The sequence below is a fragment of the Galeopterus variegatus genome, unplaced genomic scaffold, assembly GCF_000696425.1.
Source record: "Galeopterus variegatus unplaced genomic scaffold, G_variegatus-3.0.2 Scaffold1307, whole genome shotgun sequence".
In the NCBI taxonomy this organism is placed as follows: domain Eukaryota; kingdom Metazoa; phylum Chordata; class Mammalia; order Dermoptera; family Cynocephalidae; genus Galeopterus; species Galeopterus variegatus.
In genome coordinates, this window is record NW_007727418.1 from 305,451 (window position 1) to 320,845 (window position 15,395).

The 15,395-nt window shown below is 40.7% G+C and overlaps 1 protein-coding gene and 1 pseudogene across 1 annotated transcript; both read left to right on the forward strand.

The window, feature by feature from the left end:
* Nucleotides 1-8,614: 8,614 nt before the first annotated feature.
* LOC103593240 (protein FAM170A-like) lies at nt 8,615-11,957 on the forward strand. Its single transcript, XM_008576196.1, has 4 exons — nt 8,615-8,696; nt 9,124-9,258; nt 10,112-10,259; nt 11,588-11,957. The coding sequence occupies exons 1-4, from the start codon at nt 8,615-8,617 to the stop codon at nt 11,955-11,957; spliced, it is 735 nt and encodes a 244-aa protein (XP_008574418.1).
* Nucleotides 11,958-13,749: 1,792 nt separating this feature from the next.
* LOC103593241 lies at nt 13,750-14,834 on the forward strand (annotated as a pseudogene).
* The last annotated feature ends 561 nt before the right edge of the window (nt 14,835-15,395 follow it).

Consider the following 15,395-nt stretch of genomic DNA (forward strand, 5'->3'; position numbering starts at 1 on the left):
TTTTTTGCTTTAATTTTACAGCTAACAAAGCTGAGAATTTCTTGATAAATGTGCCTGTCATTCAGTGGCCATGATGTGTGAGGGGAACATCCAGAGGCAGGGCCTATTGCAGGTCAAGGACAATGAAGGGGGCTAGGTCATGGCCTGGTTCTTATGATAATTACCAACATTGAAAGTAAACACATATTGACCCAAAGAGATGGGGTGTGGTCTGTGGTGGGTGGGAGGAAGAATGGAGCTGCCCCAGAGTTCAAGTCCAATACAAGACCCAGGTGTTTTTAGAAGACATAGTCTGGGGCCTGAAATAGAAGCCTGGAGATTGAGACCTTCAGAATTGAGAAAAGCAGAATTCCTGACAAGGGCCAGGAGTTGTAAAGCCAAAGGTCATCCTTCTTCCAAACCAATGGGAAAGTGATGGGAAAGAGTGGCAGAAGAGACATGTCTCTTTGTGAAGATAGATTATTCTCAACAGCAGAGGAAATTCAATAAATGTTATTGTACAAAAGTATGAAGTTCTCAAATACACATCTGTATACCAATATGTATTTCACATATTTATGTTTATACATAAGTAAAATAGTACTAATAAGATATACTATTTATTATTTGTAGGAGACGAGCATGGTTCGAATACTAATCCTGTTAGGTACTGCCTTATCATTTCCACCAGAGAGATTTTGTAATGCAGTATTCCCAGACACATTAAAGAATTTCCTTTGTTTAATACAAGTCATCTATCTTGTAGTTTTGGTGTCAAGTGCAAAATATAGAAATTCAAGTTAAAGATAGAGTCTGCAGTGTATAAAAGGAATCACCACAGGCAGTGGGTTGTAGCAATCCTGCAGTCCTGTGACTACTAGCTGAGTCCTTAGAATGCAGTGATGTCATCCATAGGTCACAATGTACTACTGAGGCCTTAGTGATGACTTGTACTGACGACATACTGAACACTAGTCAGGACGGTGATTTGGTGAAGAGATAGCCTATTCAGTGATTTGTTATTCTTGAACGTACAAATTTCATTCTTTGCCATCATCAGGTGTCTCTCTGAGATAAGAGATTCAGAAAGAAAGGTACCTGATTTGAGTAACTCTCCAAAGAGTTGAATCATGAAGCAGAAAGGAAAAAGGAAACATCTGGAAAGCACACACTCCCTCCAAATTGCAGAGATGTCAACAGGTATGAGTTAGCATATTCTCTGGGAATAGGATAGGGAGGAGTTGCCTTCAAAAAAGGAGGAAGCTAGGCTTCCTAGATGTGGTAGATGAGGAGAGGAGAGAGAGAAAGAGAGGGAGAGAGGAAGTGACTGAAGGAGGGAGGGAGAGATGTATGCATGTATGCTGCTCTCCCAAGGGCCCAGGTAGTCTGAGAGGAAAGAGAAGATTCAGATGACCCAGGTACTTGTCTTGGTGTCATAGGGCCCATGCTACCTACATAAAGTCATTCTGCGTGACTCTGACACAGACACAGTGATTCGTTAGTCTAGACTAATTTTTCTAGAAGCTAGGCTTCCTAGATGTGGTAGAGGAGGAGAGGAGAGAGAGAAAGAGAGGGAGAGAGGAAGTGACTGAAGGAGGGAGGGAGAGATGTATGCATGTATGCTGCTCTCCCAAAGGCCCAGGTAGTCTGAGAGTAAAGAGAAGGTTCAGATGACCCAGGTACTTGTCTCGGTGTCGTAGGGCCCCTGCTACCTACATAAAGCCATTCTGTGTGACTCTGACACAGACACAGTGATTGGTTAGTCTAGTCTAATTTTTCTTAAAAAATTCATTTCTCTTTATTTGACTTCGGAGGGTACGGAGGGTATTGAGGAAGTAAATGATGGTATGATAAGTTTTCTCCTTTTAATGAAGAATGTGTGGCTCATAGAGGTGAGGGAAACATTGAAAAAGCAAGTTTGAGCACTTAAATACTACTTGTGCAGGAATGGGAATATATAGTCATAAAGAATTTACTCAGTAGTAAAAAAGAATTGTTTTGTTTCAGACTATAAAGATGTAAATGTGAGGCTCCTATGTAAAACGTAAGAAAGAAATGACACACACAAGCACACACACACACACACACACACACACACGCACACAAAACACCATTTAGCTGGGATGGTTGAATCAAGGAGATGGGGTTTGGCTCTTTCTGGAAAGTAAGAAATCAGATAGCTGTGGTTGCTATGGAGATTAAAACAGTAAACAAGTCACTCTTATGAGGGAAGACAATTGCTCTGTGTTGGGAGGGGGACAGACTGGAGCCAGCCCCAAAGTTCAAAATAGTGGCTTATGTCCCTGAGGAGAATCTGATATTTCCAGCAAAGTTTGAGGGCTTTGGATATTTGGATAGTCACTTGGAGAAAGGTCTGGAGAGTGAGGCTGTCTTCATTCTGCCATCAATAACATTAGTGAATATTCAAAGATGTTATGAGTATAAACTATCAGACATGCAAAACGCATACTCACACCTGTTTGCGTATACACACAAAAAACATAAATAAGCCAGAGGAAGGTAAATATTAATATCTAACATAATTGCCCACTTACTATGTACCAGGTCTGATTATTTGCCTCTCAAAAACACACAACACCCCAACTTTTTAAAAATTTTAATTTATTTTAGATTGTACATGCTTATGGGGTACAGTTTGTTATTTCAATACACACATATATTGTATAATGATCTAATCAGAATAGTTAGCATATCTATCACCTAAACATTTATCATTTCTTTGTGGTTATAATATTCAAAGCCTCTTTTCTGGCTATCATGAAACAAACAATATAATATCATTAGTTATTGTCACCCTAGGGCACCAAAAATTATTCTTCCTGTCTAACTGTTGAGTTCCTATATTTTTGCCTTAACTCTTTTGGAATTCAATCTGTCATACTTTTGTTTTCTTTTTTTTTAAATTTATTTATTTTTTCCTTTTTTGTCTTTTTTTACTGACCAGTAACGGGATCGCAAAACTTGGTGTTGCGCCTGTACCGGGGACCGGCAACGGGATCGCAACCCTCAGTGCTGCGCCCACACCTCGCTCAGCCAGTGAGCGGGAACCAGTCTCCACATGGGATCTGAACCCTCGGCGGGAGCGCCTCCGCGCTCCCAAGCGGCGCACTATCCAGTGCGCCACTGGGCCGGCCCCCATACTTTTGTTTTCTAAAGCCGTCATATATCACTATCCACTTGCTCTTACACATTCTTCTCTGCACACTCATCTATTTTTAGCTCTGCACACAGCCTTGCATTCTGAAAAGTCATACTATTTCTATTTTACCCTTGATTTTCACATCCTTATGTTCTTGCCTTATTCCCTTAAATTTCACAATATGCTAATTCTTCTAGTCTCAAAGAGAATATTTCCACTGATTACACTGCACAGCAAAACCATATAATAATAAATAACAAAATACACAAATCCATAATCACAGGACATGCAATGGACATGCACAGATATGTTTCCAACTAAAACACAGACATAAAACACACATACCACTCCTACTCAAATAAAACTAACCCCATATTCCTGTTTGCAAACACCAAATCAATCACACATTAAGCTCTAACCCAATTTTACACAACACATTATGAATTTATACACACCAAGCACACTGCATTCACCACACAAAACTTTACTGCAATGTGTGCATAATACACATGCCAGACATATTCACGATACTTGATTATTTTGAATAGTTAAATGATATTGGTGGGCTTCACTAACATTTGAGACAGGGACAGTAACATAATAAGATTATGAATATTTAGTTTCTTAAAAAAAAATACCACTTGTTTTCTTTGAGGTTGTGAAACTCTAGGATCTGGGATGCAGAGAGTGAAAGTGTGAAAAATGTAGAGGAAGGCAAACTGTACCAAAACTCTTAACCAAAGCTGGTGGGAATGAGGAGACTTGAGGGCAAGATCAAGATATAAGAACAGCATATTGAAGTATACCAGTTCCCTGCCCAAGCGAGAGATAACTGTTCACGACAAAATAAGTATTCCTGTGTGTGTGTCTTGGGAGGAGACAATCGTATGTTGGAGAGAAGAATGGTAGGAGGAGAGCAGAATGGAAACTGTGGTTTTAGCTGTAAGCTCTTGTCTGCATGGAACTCTGTAGGTTCCTCAGGAATTTTGGTTCCTTGGTGTATAGAATTATACCCTGGGAACAAAGAACTAGATTGTGAGAAGGTCTAAGCTCTATCTGAGTGGATTTTCAGAAGAAAAGTTTGGCAAAATAATGGAATTGATAGTTCTATCACTTCATGAATCCTGACACAATTAGGGACACAGCATTAGTGGATGGTATGCAAACTAATCCAAATGGAGGATGTCTAATCCAAACTCTAGCACTCTGATGATACAAATGCTTTTCTGTACATGTGTGTGAGGGTTTTTAGCAGGATATAGATTTTATTTTCAAAAGGTCATGTCTGTTCTTAGAGCTAAGCACATAATTCAGAATATTTGACAGTTGAACAAATGAATGAAACAGAAACCCACTAAACTTTAATGTCTGTTCTTAGAGCTAAGCACATAATTCAGAATATTTGTCAGTTGAACAAATGAATGAAACAGAAACCCACTAAACTTTATAACCATTCTTTCATTTTCTGGGAATCTCAAACATACACAAAAATGACAAACAATCTGGGCACTCTTTGGAGGACAATACACTGGTCCATGAGGCAAGAGATAAAAATTCTCAATCAGAGTATTTCTCTTGTGACTCCTCTTTACACATGCCTTCTTATGCTGGTAGGGAGAAAGATAGATTAGTGAAGACTAGGCAGATCATAAGAGTAGGAATCTGAGCATACACAGAAATCCAACAGAAAATCTCTGCTCGGACACTGATACAAAGGAAGATATACTTTGGAAACAGCCATAATCTCCTCCTCTCCTCCTAGCTGAAAAGTTTGAAGGTGGAATTAAAATAAATGAGGATAAAATGTGAAGGTACAATGTATATTGAATTGAGATTTCTGAAAAATAAAACAAAATAGTCAGACATGATCAAAGAAATAATGGTGGAGAACTTTTCAAAACGGTTAAAATTTATAGAATTAGGAAAGATCATAAGCTCACTATGAGACAGGCACAATAAATTCACACCTAAGTTTGCTCTACCAAAAATATGGAACTCTAATAACAAAGACATTACAACAACTACAGACTAACACGAGAATATCTTCTAAAGAGTGATTTGTCACATAGTAAACTATTCAAAAACTATCAAAGAAACTTCATGACAACAGTATGAAATAGTGTGCTGACAATGAAGGACAGTCTGAATCATACACGAATAAGGATGATAAAAACCATAGAAAGGTGTAAAAAAACACTAATGGAAAGAACCTATACAGAAAAATTAAACTGAACACAGAAGAAGCATGACAGTCAGGAGCAATTGGAGAGCTAAAACACTGGTAAGTCTGTAACTGAATATAAACAAGCATTCATGATTTAAGTACCAAAAACTAATAATCACTAACTCAGAACTGATAAAAGAGGTGCAATTTAAGTCTTGGATGAAATGAACGTGAGACAGTGAATAGAAGTTAAAGTATTCACAGCTGCTCATTTTGCTCCAAAAAAGGGTAAAGCCATTGACTCAAATAAGCAACTCTGCACTCAGGAAAGCAGGAAAATTAGATAAGTAGGGCCTACTTATGAGAAAACCCCTAGCTCAATACAGAGTATGTGGCAATCCTTAATTTAAGGTTGATGTGTTTCCTTATTTGCTATTAACTGCTATAACAAATCACCACCAAATGAGTAGCTTAAAACAACATGAACTTATTCTCTTACAGTGTTGGGGTTCAAAAGTCCAAAATACATTTTATGTGGTTAAAATCATGGTATTGGTAGGGCTGGTTTCTCCGGGATGCTTCAGAACTTCCTTACCTCTTGCAGCTGTGGGGGCTTCTTGCACCCCTTGGTTGGAAGCCCCTTTCTCTCTTTACTTAAACCTATTGCTCCACGTCACATCTGTTTTCCTGCCTTTGGCCTACTTGCCCCCCTCTTATAAGTATTCTTGAAATTACATTTAAGATCCAGCCATATAATCCCAGATGATCTCCCCATCACAAGATTCTTAAGGTAGTAACATTCACAAAGTCCCCTTGGGCATATCAAGTAACATTCACAGGTTCTAGTGTTTAATATATGAATAACTTGCCGGGGTGAGGTGGGATGTGCCATTATTCAACTTTCCATAACTTTCAGGCAATATGTTAAACACAACAACATATGTATAGTCAGCTAGGCAAATATTAAAATATGATATTAACTGCACTTTATGTGACATCATAGTTTCAACATACACACTAAAAGCATCTTCATAAAGACAACATACATATATTGTGTCCTTCCTGCCTCTGACACCTGGGTAATACTAAAAATTATTAAGTAATTATATTTTGGAGCTTTGGCCAGGAAATGGACTGTGGTCTCCATGTATGTCTGGTACATAGTGAGTTATCAACTTTGAACAAATGGGTAAATTATAGTATATATGTCTTTATTTTCCATTTGATTTGACAGAAATCAGGCATATGCAGACGGATGATACACACCCTTGTCATATTCCCCAGAAAGAGCAGAAAACCAGTTTTAGCTCAATGTTTTTTTTTTCCTTTTTCTTCTCGGAGCCTGAGAATACTTGTAAATAGAGATGTCTAAACTGGAGCTAGGATTGGAGAGTAGGGCAGGAGATGGAAGCATGGCTGTGAGGTCTGGCTGAGATCTCCTCTCTACAACCTGATAGATGGGAGATTTAAGTTGATACAGCCCATTCCCTGACCACAGCAAAAATACCCATTCTTCTACTTCTCCTTTAGGACATGCTCATTATATCTACATAAAAGAAAGTCTTGAAATTCAAGGGAATTCTTGAATAGGACAAGTGTCCAAAAGTGCAAGGGTGTCAGAGCAGGGATGCATTTAAGAACACTGAACCCTTCCAGAATGACAGTTCTTGTCAGAGAAACAGGAAAGACTCACTCAGTCTGAACCTTGGAAGTATAACACTACAGGTCACAAGCGTGGGCAGGTCTCTGACAAAGAGAAAGGTGGAGACTGAAGTATCTAATGAGGAACCAGTGGATTCTACATTTGCCATCAAAAGGGGGTCAAAGCTCCCTAGCTCATGTCCCCTCATAAGGCAGAAGGTTTGAAAGGGGACCTTAAACTCTGGCCTCTTACAGCCTTCTACCCTCGTAAACACACATGAATTTTTACCCCATCATGCCCAATTATCCTCAACACCATATGACCTCAGGCTTATCTCTGCAAACTCTCATCCCTTCATTCTCCTTTCCTTACTCCCATTGCTTTATACTCCCAGATAAACTTGTAAACTCATTTCCTCACCCAGTAAGCCGTCATGCCCTCATTTCTCAGCACATGTATTATATTCCTCAAATTTGCTTTCTCATAACCTCATTTTTACAATATCACAATCTCTAACTCACAGAAATAATTCACTCTTGGAGAACTCTCGATTTCATATTAACAAAGCATGAAGCTATCACAACATATACCCCCTTGTGAAACTCCTTTCTGAAACTCCTTTCTCTTCCCAACTCCTTTCTCTTCCCAATTCCTTAGTCCCTTCACATAATCACACTATCTAGGAGCTCACATGATCTCCCTTTATTCATATGTGACATAACTGTTTATAACACTTCCATTGTGTCTTCAGCTCTCACAAAATTACTCAGATCCACACAGTCCCTTATATAAACCAAAAAGCTATTATACAATTGCTTGTATTTTAATTCCACATGACATGCAGTTCACATAACACATGGAAGATGAAATACCTGTACATACAGAAATGCTGCGAGTGACCCAAACACATCACACTCATGCTACCTTCATTTACCATGACAATTTGACCCCCATACTGACTACGTGATTTTTTTAAAAAACGTAGTAGATATACAGACATGTATATACACCAGACTCTACTCACCAAACATGACACTCTGATTCTATGTACAGCGTACACCACATGTACTGAACGTCACCATCTCCACACCACAATAACACACCAGACACTCTACAGCAACCTAACAGGCAAGTTGAATGTATTTTGAGAAGTAATAGTTTGGTTATAGACTTAATCAAAGTTTTTAAACAGAGGATGGAACTTAATGTGTTTGTGAATTATTTGATCAGGGATTAGAATTTGCCTATTTATTTACTAAAGCTTGTGAATTCAAAGTTACAGGCCTTTCCCTTGGAAATATAAAGAGGAAGTAAATAATAAAACAGAATTTTCATATGTTTAAATTCATGGTACAGGTAGAGTTGATTCAAAAAATACACAGATTAGGGAAAAAAACAACTGCTCAAAGTACTCTGAATATACTCATAATTGGGAAGGTTCCAAGACAGGCTTTGAATGAAGTGAGTAGAGATTTAAAAAAACAACTTAGTCAGGGGCCCTGTGTGGGCAGAGAGTACTAAGATAGGTGACACCACTGGCCAAGCCAAGTGGTAGCTGTGCCAGTTAAGAAGTAAACAGCTGAGAAAAGAGCTGTGACCAACGTTGGGAGGTACATTCTGGAGCCACCCCAGAGATCCCAATGGAGTCTTCTGCTCAAGCTCAGAAGTAATGAGTTATCACAAGGCACAGGTCCTGCAGAGCTCTAGCAAGAGACGCCAAAATAGCAGATATCTGGAAGAGGATACTGCAGGCAAGAAATGAAAGCCAGTGGGGTTTTTCCCCCTGCAAATTCTATTTGAGAAAGCAGCAGGACTTTCATAAAATAATCTCAGGTGACAAACTGAAGCATTTTACCTACAACGTACAACAAAATTATTCTTCGTGTAAACAGAAGTAGTAATAACATATAATATGTGCACCTTCCCATGTGCTGGACAAGATTGTGAGCCTCTGATTCACTGCACAGAACAAATACGCCACTCATGGGTGATCCAGCCCACCCAGACACATCATTCCAACAAATATTTTTGTATACCTAGATTTTAGAACTTTGAACAGTAACTAGATTATAATCTTTGTGAGGATAAGTACCATGTGTGTTATTGTAAATGGTACTTCTTGAATGTTTGTTGAATGCAAAAAAGTACCACATATCTGATTTTCCCTCTCATTCCCAGGAATCATAGAATCAGATGAAAACACTCCACAGCCTGGACCCTCTGGGTTGACCCAGGCCCACAGCCAGACAGCAGAGGACTCAGACTCAAAATACTTATCCTCTGCCTCTTTTGAAGACAAGCTTGATCACAATGGTATAGGGGTAGAGAAGATGAGAAGTTAAGAAGGAATCATATAGAAAGGGGAGAGAATAATGACTTAGAATTGGAGCTAAGCTCCTTTGCTCAGCAACCCCTTCTCTCAAGGACTGCCTAGGGTCTCTGTTTCCAATCAAGGGGCAGAAATGTATCATGTACTCTTTCTCCTTTGGAAAAGGCTCCTAAATGATATGGACAGGAAGATTAGAAACCCAAGTGAAATCAGAAGCATATTTCCAAAGAGGAGTCTGGAGCAAGTCTGTGAAGCCTTCATTTGAATACCTCTAGCATCAGGCCCATTTTCTAGGGAGCCCTCAAAAAAATTTTATCTTTGCATCTGTATATCTAACTATCTAGCTACCATCTAACTATTTATATCTACACCTCTCTCTATATATATACCTTTCTATCAGTGTAGATATCAGTATAAACAAATAGATACACATACATAATTCTTCATAAATTTGCACTTCGTATCCCTTATTTGCATAATTTCCCATGAAGAAAATTGAGCCAATAATAATAATAGCTAAACTTTAGTTACTGCATATTGTATTTTAGGCAAGTTTCATGCTTTCCAGTATTCTGTACACATCTCCAAAAATATCACATACAAGATATCCAATACCACTGACATCCAAAACACACACATTTTTAATAACTGTTATTAACTTATATTTTGGAGTTTTGAATGGGAAAGTCACCTAAATTTCTGTGAAAGCAAGTCCCATGGGCAGTAATGATGCACTACACAATATATCCATTCAGCATATCTTTTTATGAATGTACAAAGACTCCAGATTATCCACATCCCAATATTGTTTTCTGCTTTTTAAACTTTATTCCCCAGAATCCTGCAAGTCTCAAGAGAATGCTCCTGAGATAAGTGTGGTGGTCCCAGCCCAGGCAGAAATTCCTCTGCTTCTGAACATTTGTACTGTGTCTCCTCGGCCAGCGAGCTCATTCTTGTTGATGAGGATGGTAAGGGAGGTGCAAAGGTGGGATCTGGGCTTGGGCAGGAGATGCCCTGAGCTGCTCAGCCCAACTCCTACCTTACCTTCCCCTTAAAAACAGGAAAGGGCTTTGGGGCAGAGGGACTAGGACTGAAGCCTCTGAGGAGGATCAAATACAGAGGGAATGTGCCTTCAAGAACAAGACAAAGCTCCTCAGCACAAACTTCCCACAGGTGAACACTGGGACAGCTGTGGGTGAGGCAGCAGACAGGGCTGACAAGTGCATGGGAATTTGATCAGAACCTTCTGCCTCAGATTGGCACAGACTCAAGCTCACACACATACTCACACACACTTCTTCATACCGAGTATGGCCCATTTCTCCTTTCCTTTTACTTATTCTGTCAAATAGACATCCCTTCACTCTCCATCTTTCTCACTCTCCAGTAGGGTTACAGAGATACACACTCAGCTCCTCATTCCTGCCCGCAATCTTTCTCACACTCACCCCTTTATACACTAATCCTATAAATACTTCACATTCCCTCACACAGACAACCTGTTTTAACTCCCCCATGCTAGACCAGACTCTAGAAAACCCATATGCAATGAAGAGAAGGCACTTTCATGCAGTGCTTCTCACCCATGTCACTCTATCCACAAGACCCTCAGCACCTCACAAAGCAGCACATCCTGACAGGAGCATGCACCACTCCTGCCCTTGTTCACATGTCCTGTCACACCCCATGACACTTACACACGCTCATCACCATCCCCTCTTACCACCAGCACTGGAAACACTCCCCAGATATGTTCCAGAACAAAACACAACTCCATGAGACACACCACACACTTGTTATCTACACAGGTGCACTGAATTCACACCTCAAATAGCACATAGCACATGCGGAATTCTGAGATATATGCATGTGCTTCTGTTCCCCATGTCCCTGCATGGGATATTCTCATGGCCATCTTAACTGCTGCAGATTTCATACATACTTATTGAAGTTTTCTTATGTTTAAAATCTTATTTCCTAGGAATCCATCAATTACCTCAAGATATCTCCTGCCTTGGATCCTCTGAGATGTCTCGACCCCAGGATTTGGAGCAAAGGGAGACTTACTCACCCTTACCACATATCTCTGTTCATTCCTACTTAACCAATGTGCCCTTTATGTCCTCAGAACATAAGGAAAAGAAAAGGCCCATGAAAATTTACTATATGCATGTCCCAATGAAAAGGGGTGTGGCCGTCCTGTCAGATACAGAGGAAGGACTGGGGACCCCACAAAAAAAGACAAGAGTAGAAGAAATGACCTTTCCTGAGAATATCAGAACAAAAGTCACCATCTCTGACATGTCTACAAAGGAACTCAACTGACAGTGAGTGCAGCGTGGACAGCAAAGCCCAAGAGGAAAGGGAGGAGGAGGCTGACAGCTCAGCAGAGCCTGCAGCTCTGGAGGACAGTTCCAGGGCCAGGACACTGGAGATGCTGGACAGTGCCTTCAAATGCATGGCCTGCTGCGGGGTCTACCTCAGTTTAGAGGTCCTGCAGGTGCACGTGGAGCATGGGGTCCATGAGGGCTTTAGCTGCTGCACTTTCCATCTTGCCTTAGCCCAGCTAAAGAGGAAAAGGAATGGGAAAGGGAAGGAGAACAAAATCAAGACGACAACATCTGTATGCAACAGGGAAGAACGCATGGATGTGGAAACATCCTCATGCACATCAACAGACTGATTTCAGCCCCTAAAAGAGAGGTAGAGCAGCCCAGACCCTACTGAGGGAGCTTCATCTTCCCTAAGCAGCCAGATTACCCACTTTATTTCCACATACCTACCTCCCATCACACCGTCAATAAGATTAGAGAACCCCTTTTTACAATATCCATGCTCTCCCCAGAAGGAAGGACAATGTGGCAGACCACACCATGCAGAAGAGCAAAATGCTCCCTTGCAAATTAAAGAACAATGAAGACCAGTGTTTCATCTTTTCCACTAGAGTTGAGAAAGGGAGACTCACTGAAAATGAAAACTGCCATGGACTGTGCTATAGAAGAGGTTAAGGCCCCAGGAGTAGGAAAGAGTCTCAAAATACTTGGGATCCAGGGTCCTGAAAAAAGTTGGGATCGGTAGCAGGGAAATTGACAGAGATACCTCCCAAGGTTCAATAATCACTGTGGTGAAGAATTTCCTTCAGAGGAATATACACATGGATGTGAAACACTTGACTGAGAACGGGTCTTATCCATACCTTATGACGGGAAAGGAGAAAAGGCCTGTGAAGCAGTTCAGCAGAGCAGAGGAGGCGGGCTACACCATTGCTGGATAAGACAAAGTTCACAAGACTCACAGACCCTCTAGAAACCTGGCCTGAATGCCTTCCAAGAGACACAGAACAAGGTAGAGACAAGCCTCTGTCCCAAGGATGGGTTGATGTGCAGGCCAATCATGGTCCTGCCCTTTCCCTTGAAGTGATTGAGATATTGCTGTCAATTTCATAATTTTCCTGCTTAGGAGAAGATTGCTGAGAAGCTTCAAATGCATCCACAGGGAGTGCAATTCTTTTTTTTTTTTCCCTCCTCGGGAAAAAATTCCCATGGTATACTAAGAACCAGGAGTGAAGGCTGTTTCCTCAAAGGTGTCAAGTATTACTGGAGAAGGAGAGAAATAAGGGCTACTCTTCTGTCATGGACCATTGTTTGCAGCTTTTGACATGATTTTATTCTTGGAGGATCCCTGTGTTCTTTTAAGAAATTTCACAATTCTCAGATCTTATTATTTCTTTTGGTTACAGCATCAAATGTCTTGTTCTAAGTGACAGCAGAGAGGAGTTAAAGGTAGACAAAGCTGTAGAGTTTGCAAAGCATGGTTTATACTACAGTAAATGAAAGTATACCTTGTTTAGAGGTGCTGCTGTGTCCCTGCACCATTTTTCTTTTTCTTTCCTGCCTTTGGAAAAAGAGAGCTGCCAGAGGGAGGAATTTTTTGCCCCTTCAAGACCCGGGCTATTTCCCACGAGATGACTTTAATCCTCCTTGGTCTTGAAGGGACAAAAAATTCCTCCCTCAGCAGCTTTCTTTTTTTGAAGGCAGGAAAGCTGAAAAATGGTGCAGGGACACAGTCAGCAGTGCCCCTAAACAGGACATACTTCCATTTATTGTAGTATAAACCATGCATTGCAAACTCTTTGCAGCTTAGTCTATGTTTAACTCCTCTCTGCTATCACTTAGAACAAGACCTTTGATGCTGTAACCAAAAGAAATAATAAGATGTGAGAACTGTGAAATTTCTTAAAAGTACACGGGTATCCTCCAGGAAGCAAATCATGTCAAAAGTTGCCAACAATGGTCCATGACAGAAGAGTAGCCCCTATTTCTCTCCTTTCCCAGTAATACTTGACACTTTTGAGGAAACAGCCTTCACTCTTGGTTCTTAGTATATCATGCAAATTTTTTCCCAAGGGGGGAAAAAAAAAAAGAATTCCACTCCTTGTGGACCATTTGAAGCTCCTCAGGAATCTTCTTCTAAGCATGAAAATTATGAAATGGACAGAGATATCTCAGTCACTTCCAGGGAAAGGGCAGAATCATGATTGGCCTGCACGTCAACCCATCCTTGGGACAGAGGCTTGTCTCTGCCTTGTCCTGTGCCTCTTGGAAGGGAGCCAGGCCAGGTCTTTGCTCCTCACACCAGCTGGATATGTGGAATCTGGTGAAAATCTAATGAATACAACTTATGTTTCCTCTAGGAAAAATCATAAAAGGCCCATTGCTCATCTTTCATGTCCTGGAAAAGCGACATTTGCTGTTCACTGATGTCCAGTTCACTTTGAATTCAGGCCAGTGGTGGAAACAGCCACACCTGGAGCTGGTGAGTCTGCCCTACTGCCTGGTTTTTGCTACAGCTTCAGAGGGCTCTTTGCTTCTATATGACACCCAGCAGCCTTTCCCTTTCGGTTACATGTCTAATATACACTGGCACACCTTGAGTGATATTTCATGGTCCAACGACAGGGCCTTCCTGGTCATTTCATCCATGGATGGCTATTGTTCATTTGTGACATTTGAGAAAGATGAACTTGGAATTCCTTTGAAAGAGAAGCCAGTTTTGAGCACAAGAACTCCTGAGACAGCAAAGAGAACCAAGAGTCAAGACGCACCAAGGGTCTTCACTGGCACCCAGACCAGTAGAGGGAAACCTCATCAGCAAAATACAAGAGCCTAGCAGTCCCTGCACAACTCCTCCTCCAGCCAAACAATCCCCAACAGCAGTCAAGGACACTCACTCAGTCACTCCTGGTGACAAAAACTCCTTGACAGGGCCAACAGAGGAGAAGACCCTGTAGCCCAGTAGTCAAAACACAAAAGCCCACCCATCCTGCAGGGTTACTCTGAACACATTGTAAGCCTGGAACAAGACAATGCCCCAGAGAATAAACTTAATACCCTTAAAGACAGATACTTCACCAAATTCTGTACCACTCAGCATAATTCCCAACCTGTCCACAGAAGAAATTCGGTCAGAGATGTCTGGAGACTCTCAGGGCAGTTCTCCAGAGCTGAAACAGCCCAGACTCGGTGAAAACAATGGAAGTGCCCAAAGTCTAGACCCTTGATGGGACCTCAACATCTTTTGAAGGCCTGCCAAGTCTCAGAGCCCCCTATGAGCAGGGGGAGAGCTGAGGCCGAAGGCAGATGCCTAAGGCCAGTCGCATCCAACACAGCAGAACAGACATTGTAAATTGAATTGTGTAACAGAAGATACACATGTACTGACTTTTCTCCAGAAATATGTATACTCTTGTATTCAGTATCCATCTTGACTTGCAATATGAACATTTTAATAGACTAAATCTTCTTTTTGATGAGTTTCTGAAATTGGAGCAGTTCAACATTATCTAATGTAAAAATCAGTAAATCTTCCCTTGAACTACTCATGAAAGTACAGACACTATATGGGTGGATTCCTTTGAAAGTTAGGATTAGTAACCCCATTTAGGGGTACTTTATCTAAATTGGAGTTTGGAATTTGAAGGAAAAATATATCGTGGGTATTATTTGAAAATTTCACAAATGTAGTTTAAAAATAGGTTTGCCCTTGATGTATGAAGAACTTAAATGAATACATATGCACACTCAGGCACATTGAAAATGTCCTTTCACAACCAAACAAAACG

Coding starts and splice junctions, on each gene's coding strand:
- LOC103593240 (XM_008576196.1), top strand. CDS start 8,615: ATGAGTTATCACAAGGCACAGGTCCTGCAGAGCTCTAGCAAGAGACGC. Junction 8,697..9,123: donor TCTGGAAGAGGATACTGCAG/GCAAGAAATGAA, acceptor TCTCATTCCCAG/GAATCATAGAATCAGATGAA. Junction 9,259..10,111: donor AGACAAGCTTGATCACAATG/GTATAGGGGTAG, acceptor TTTATTCCCCAG/AATCCTGCAAGTCTCAAGAG.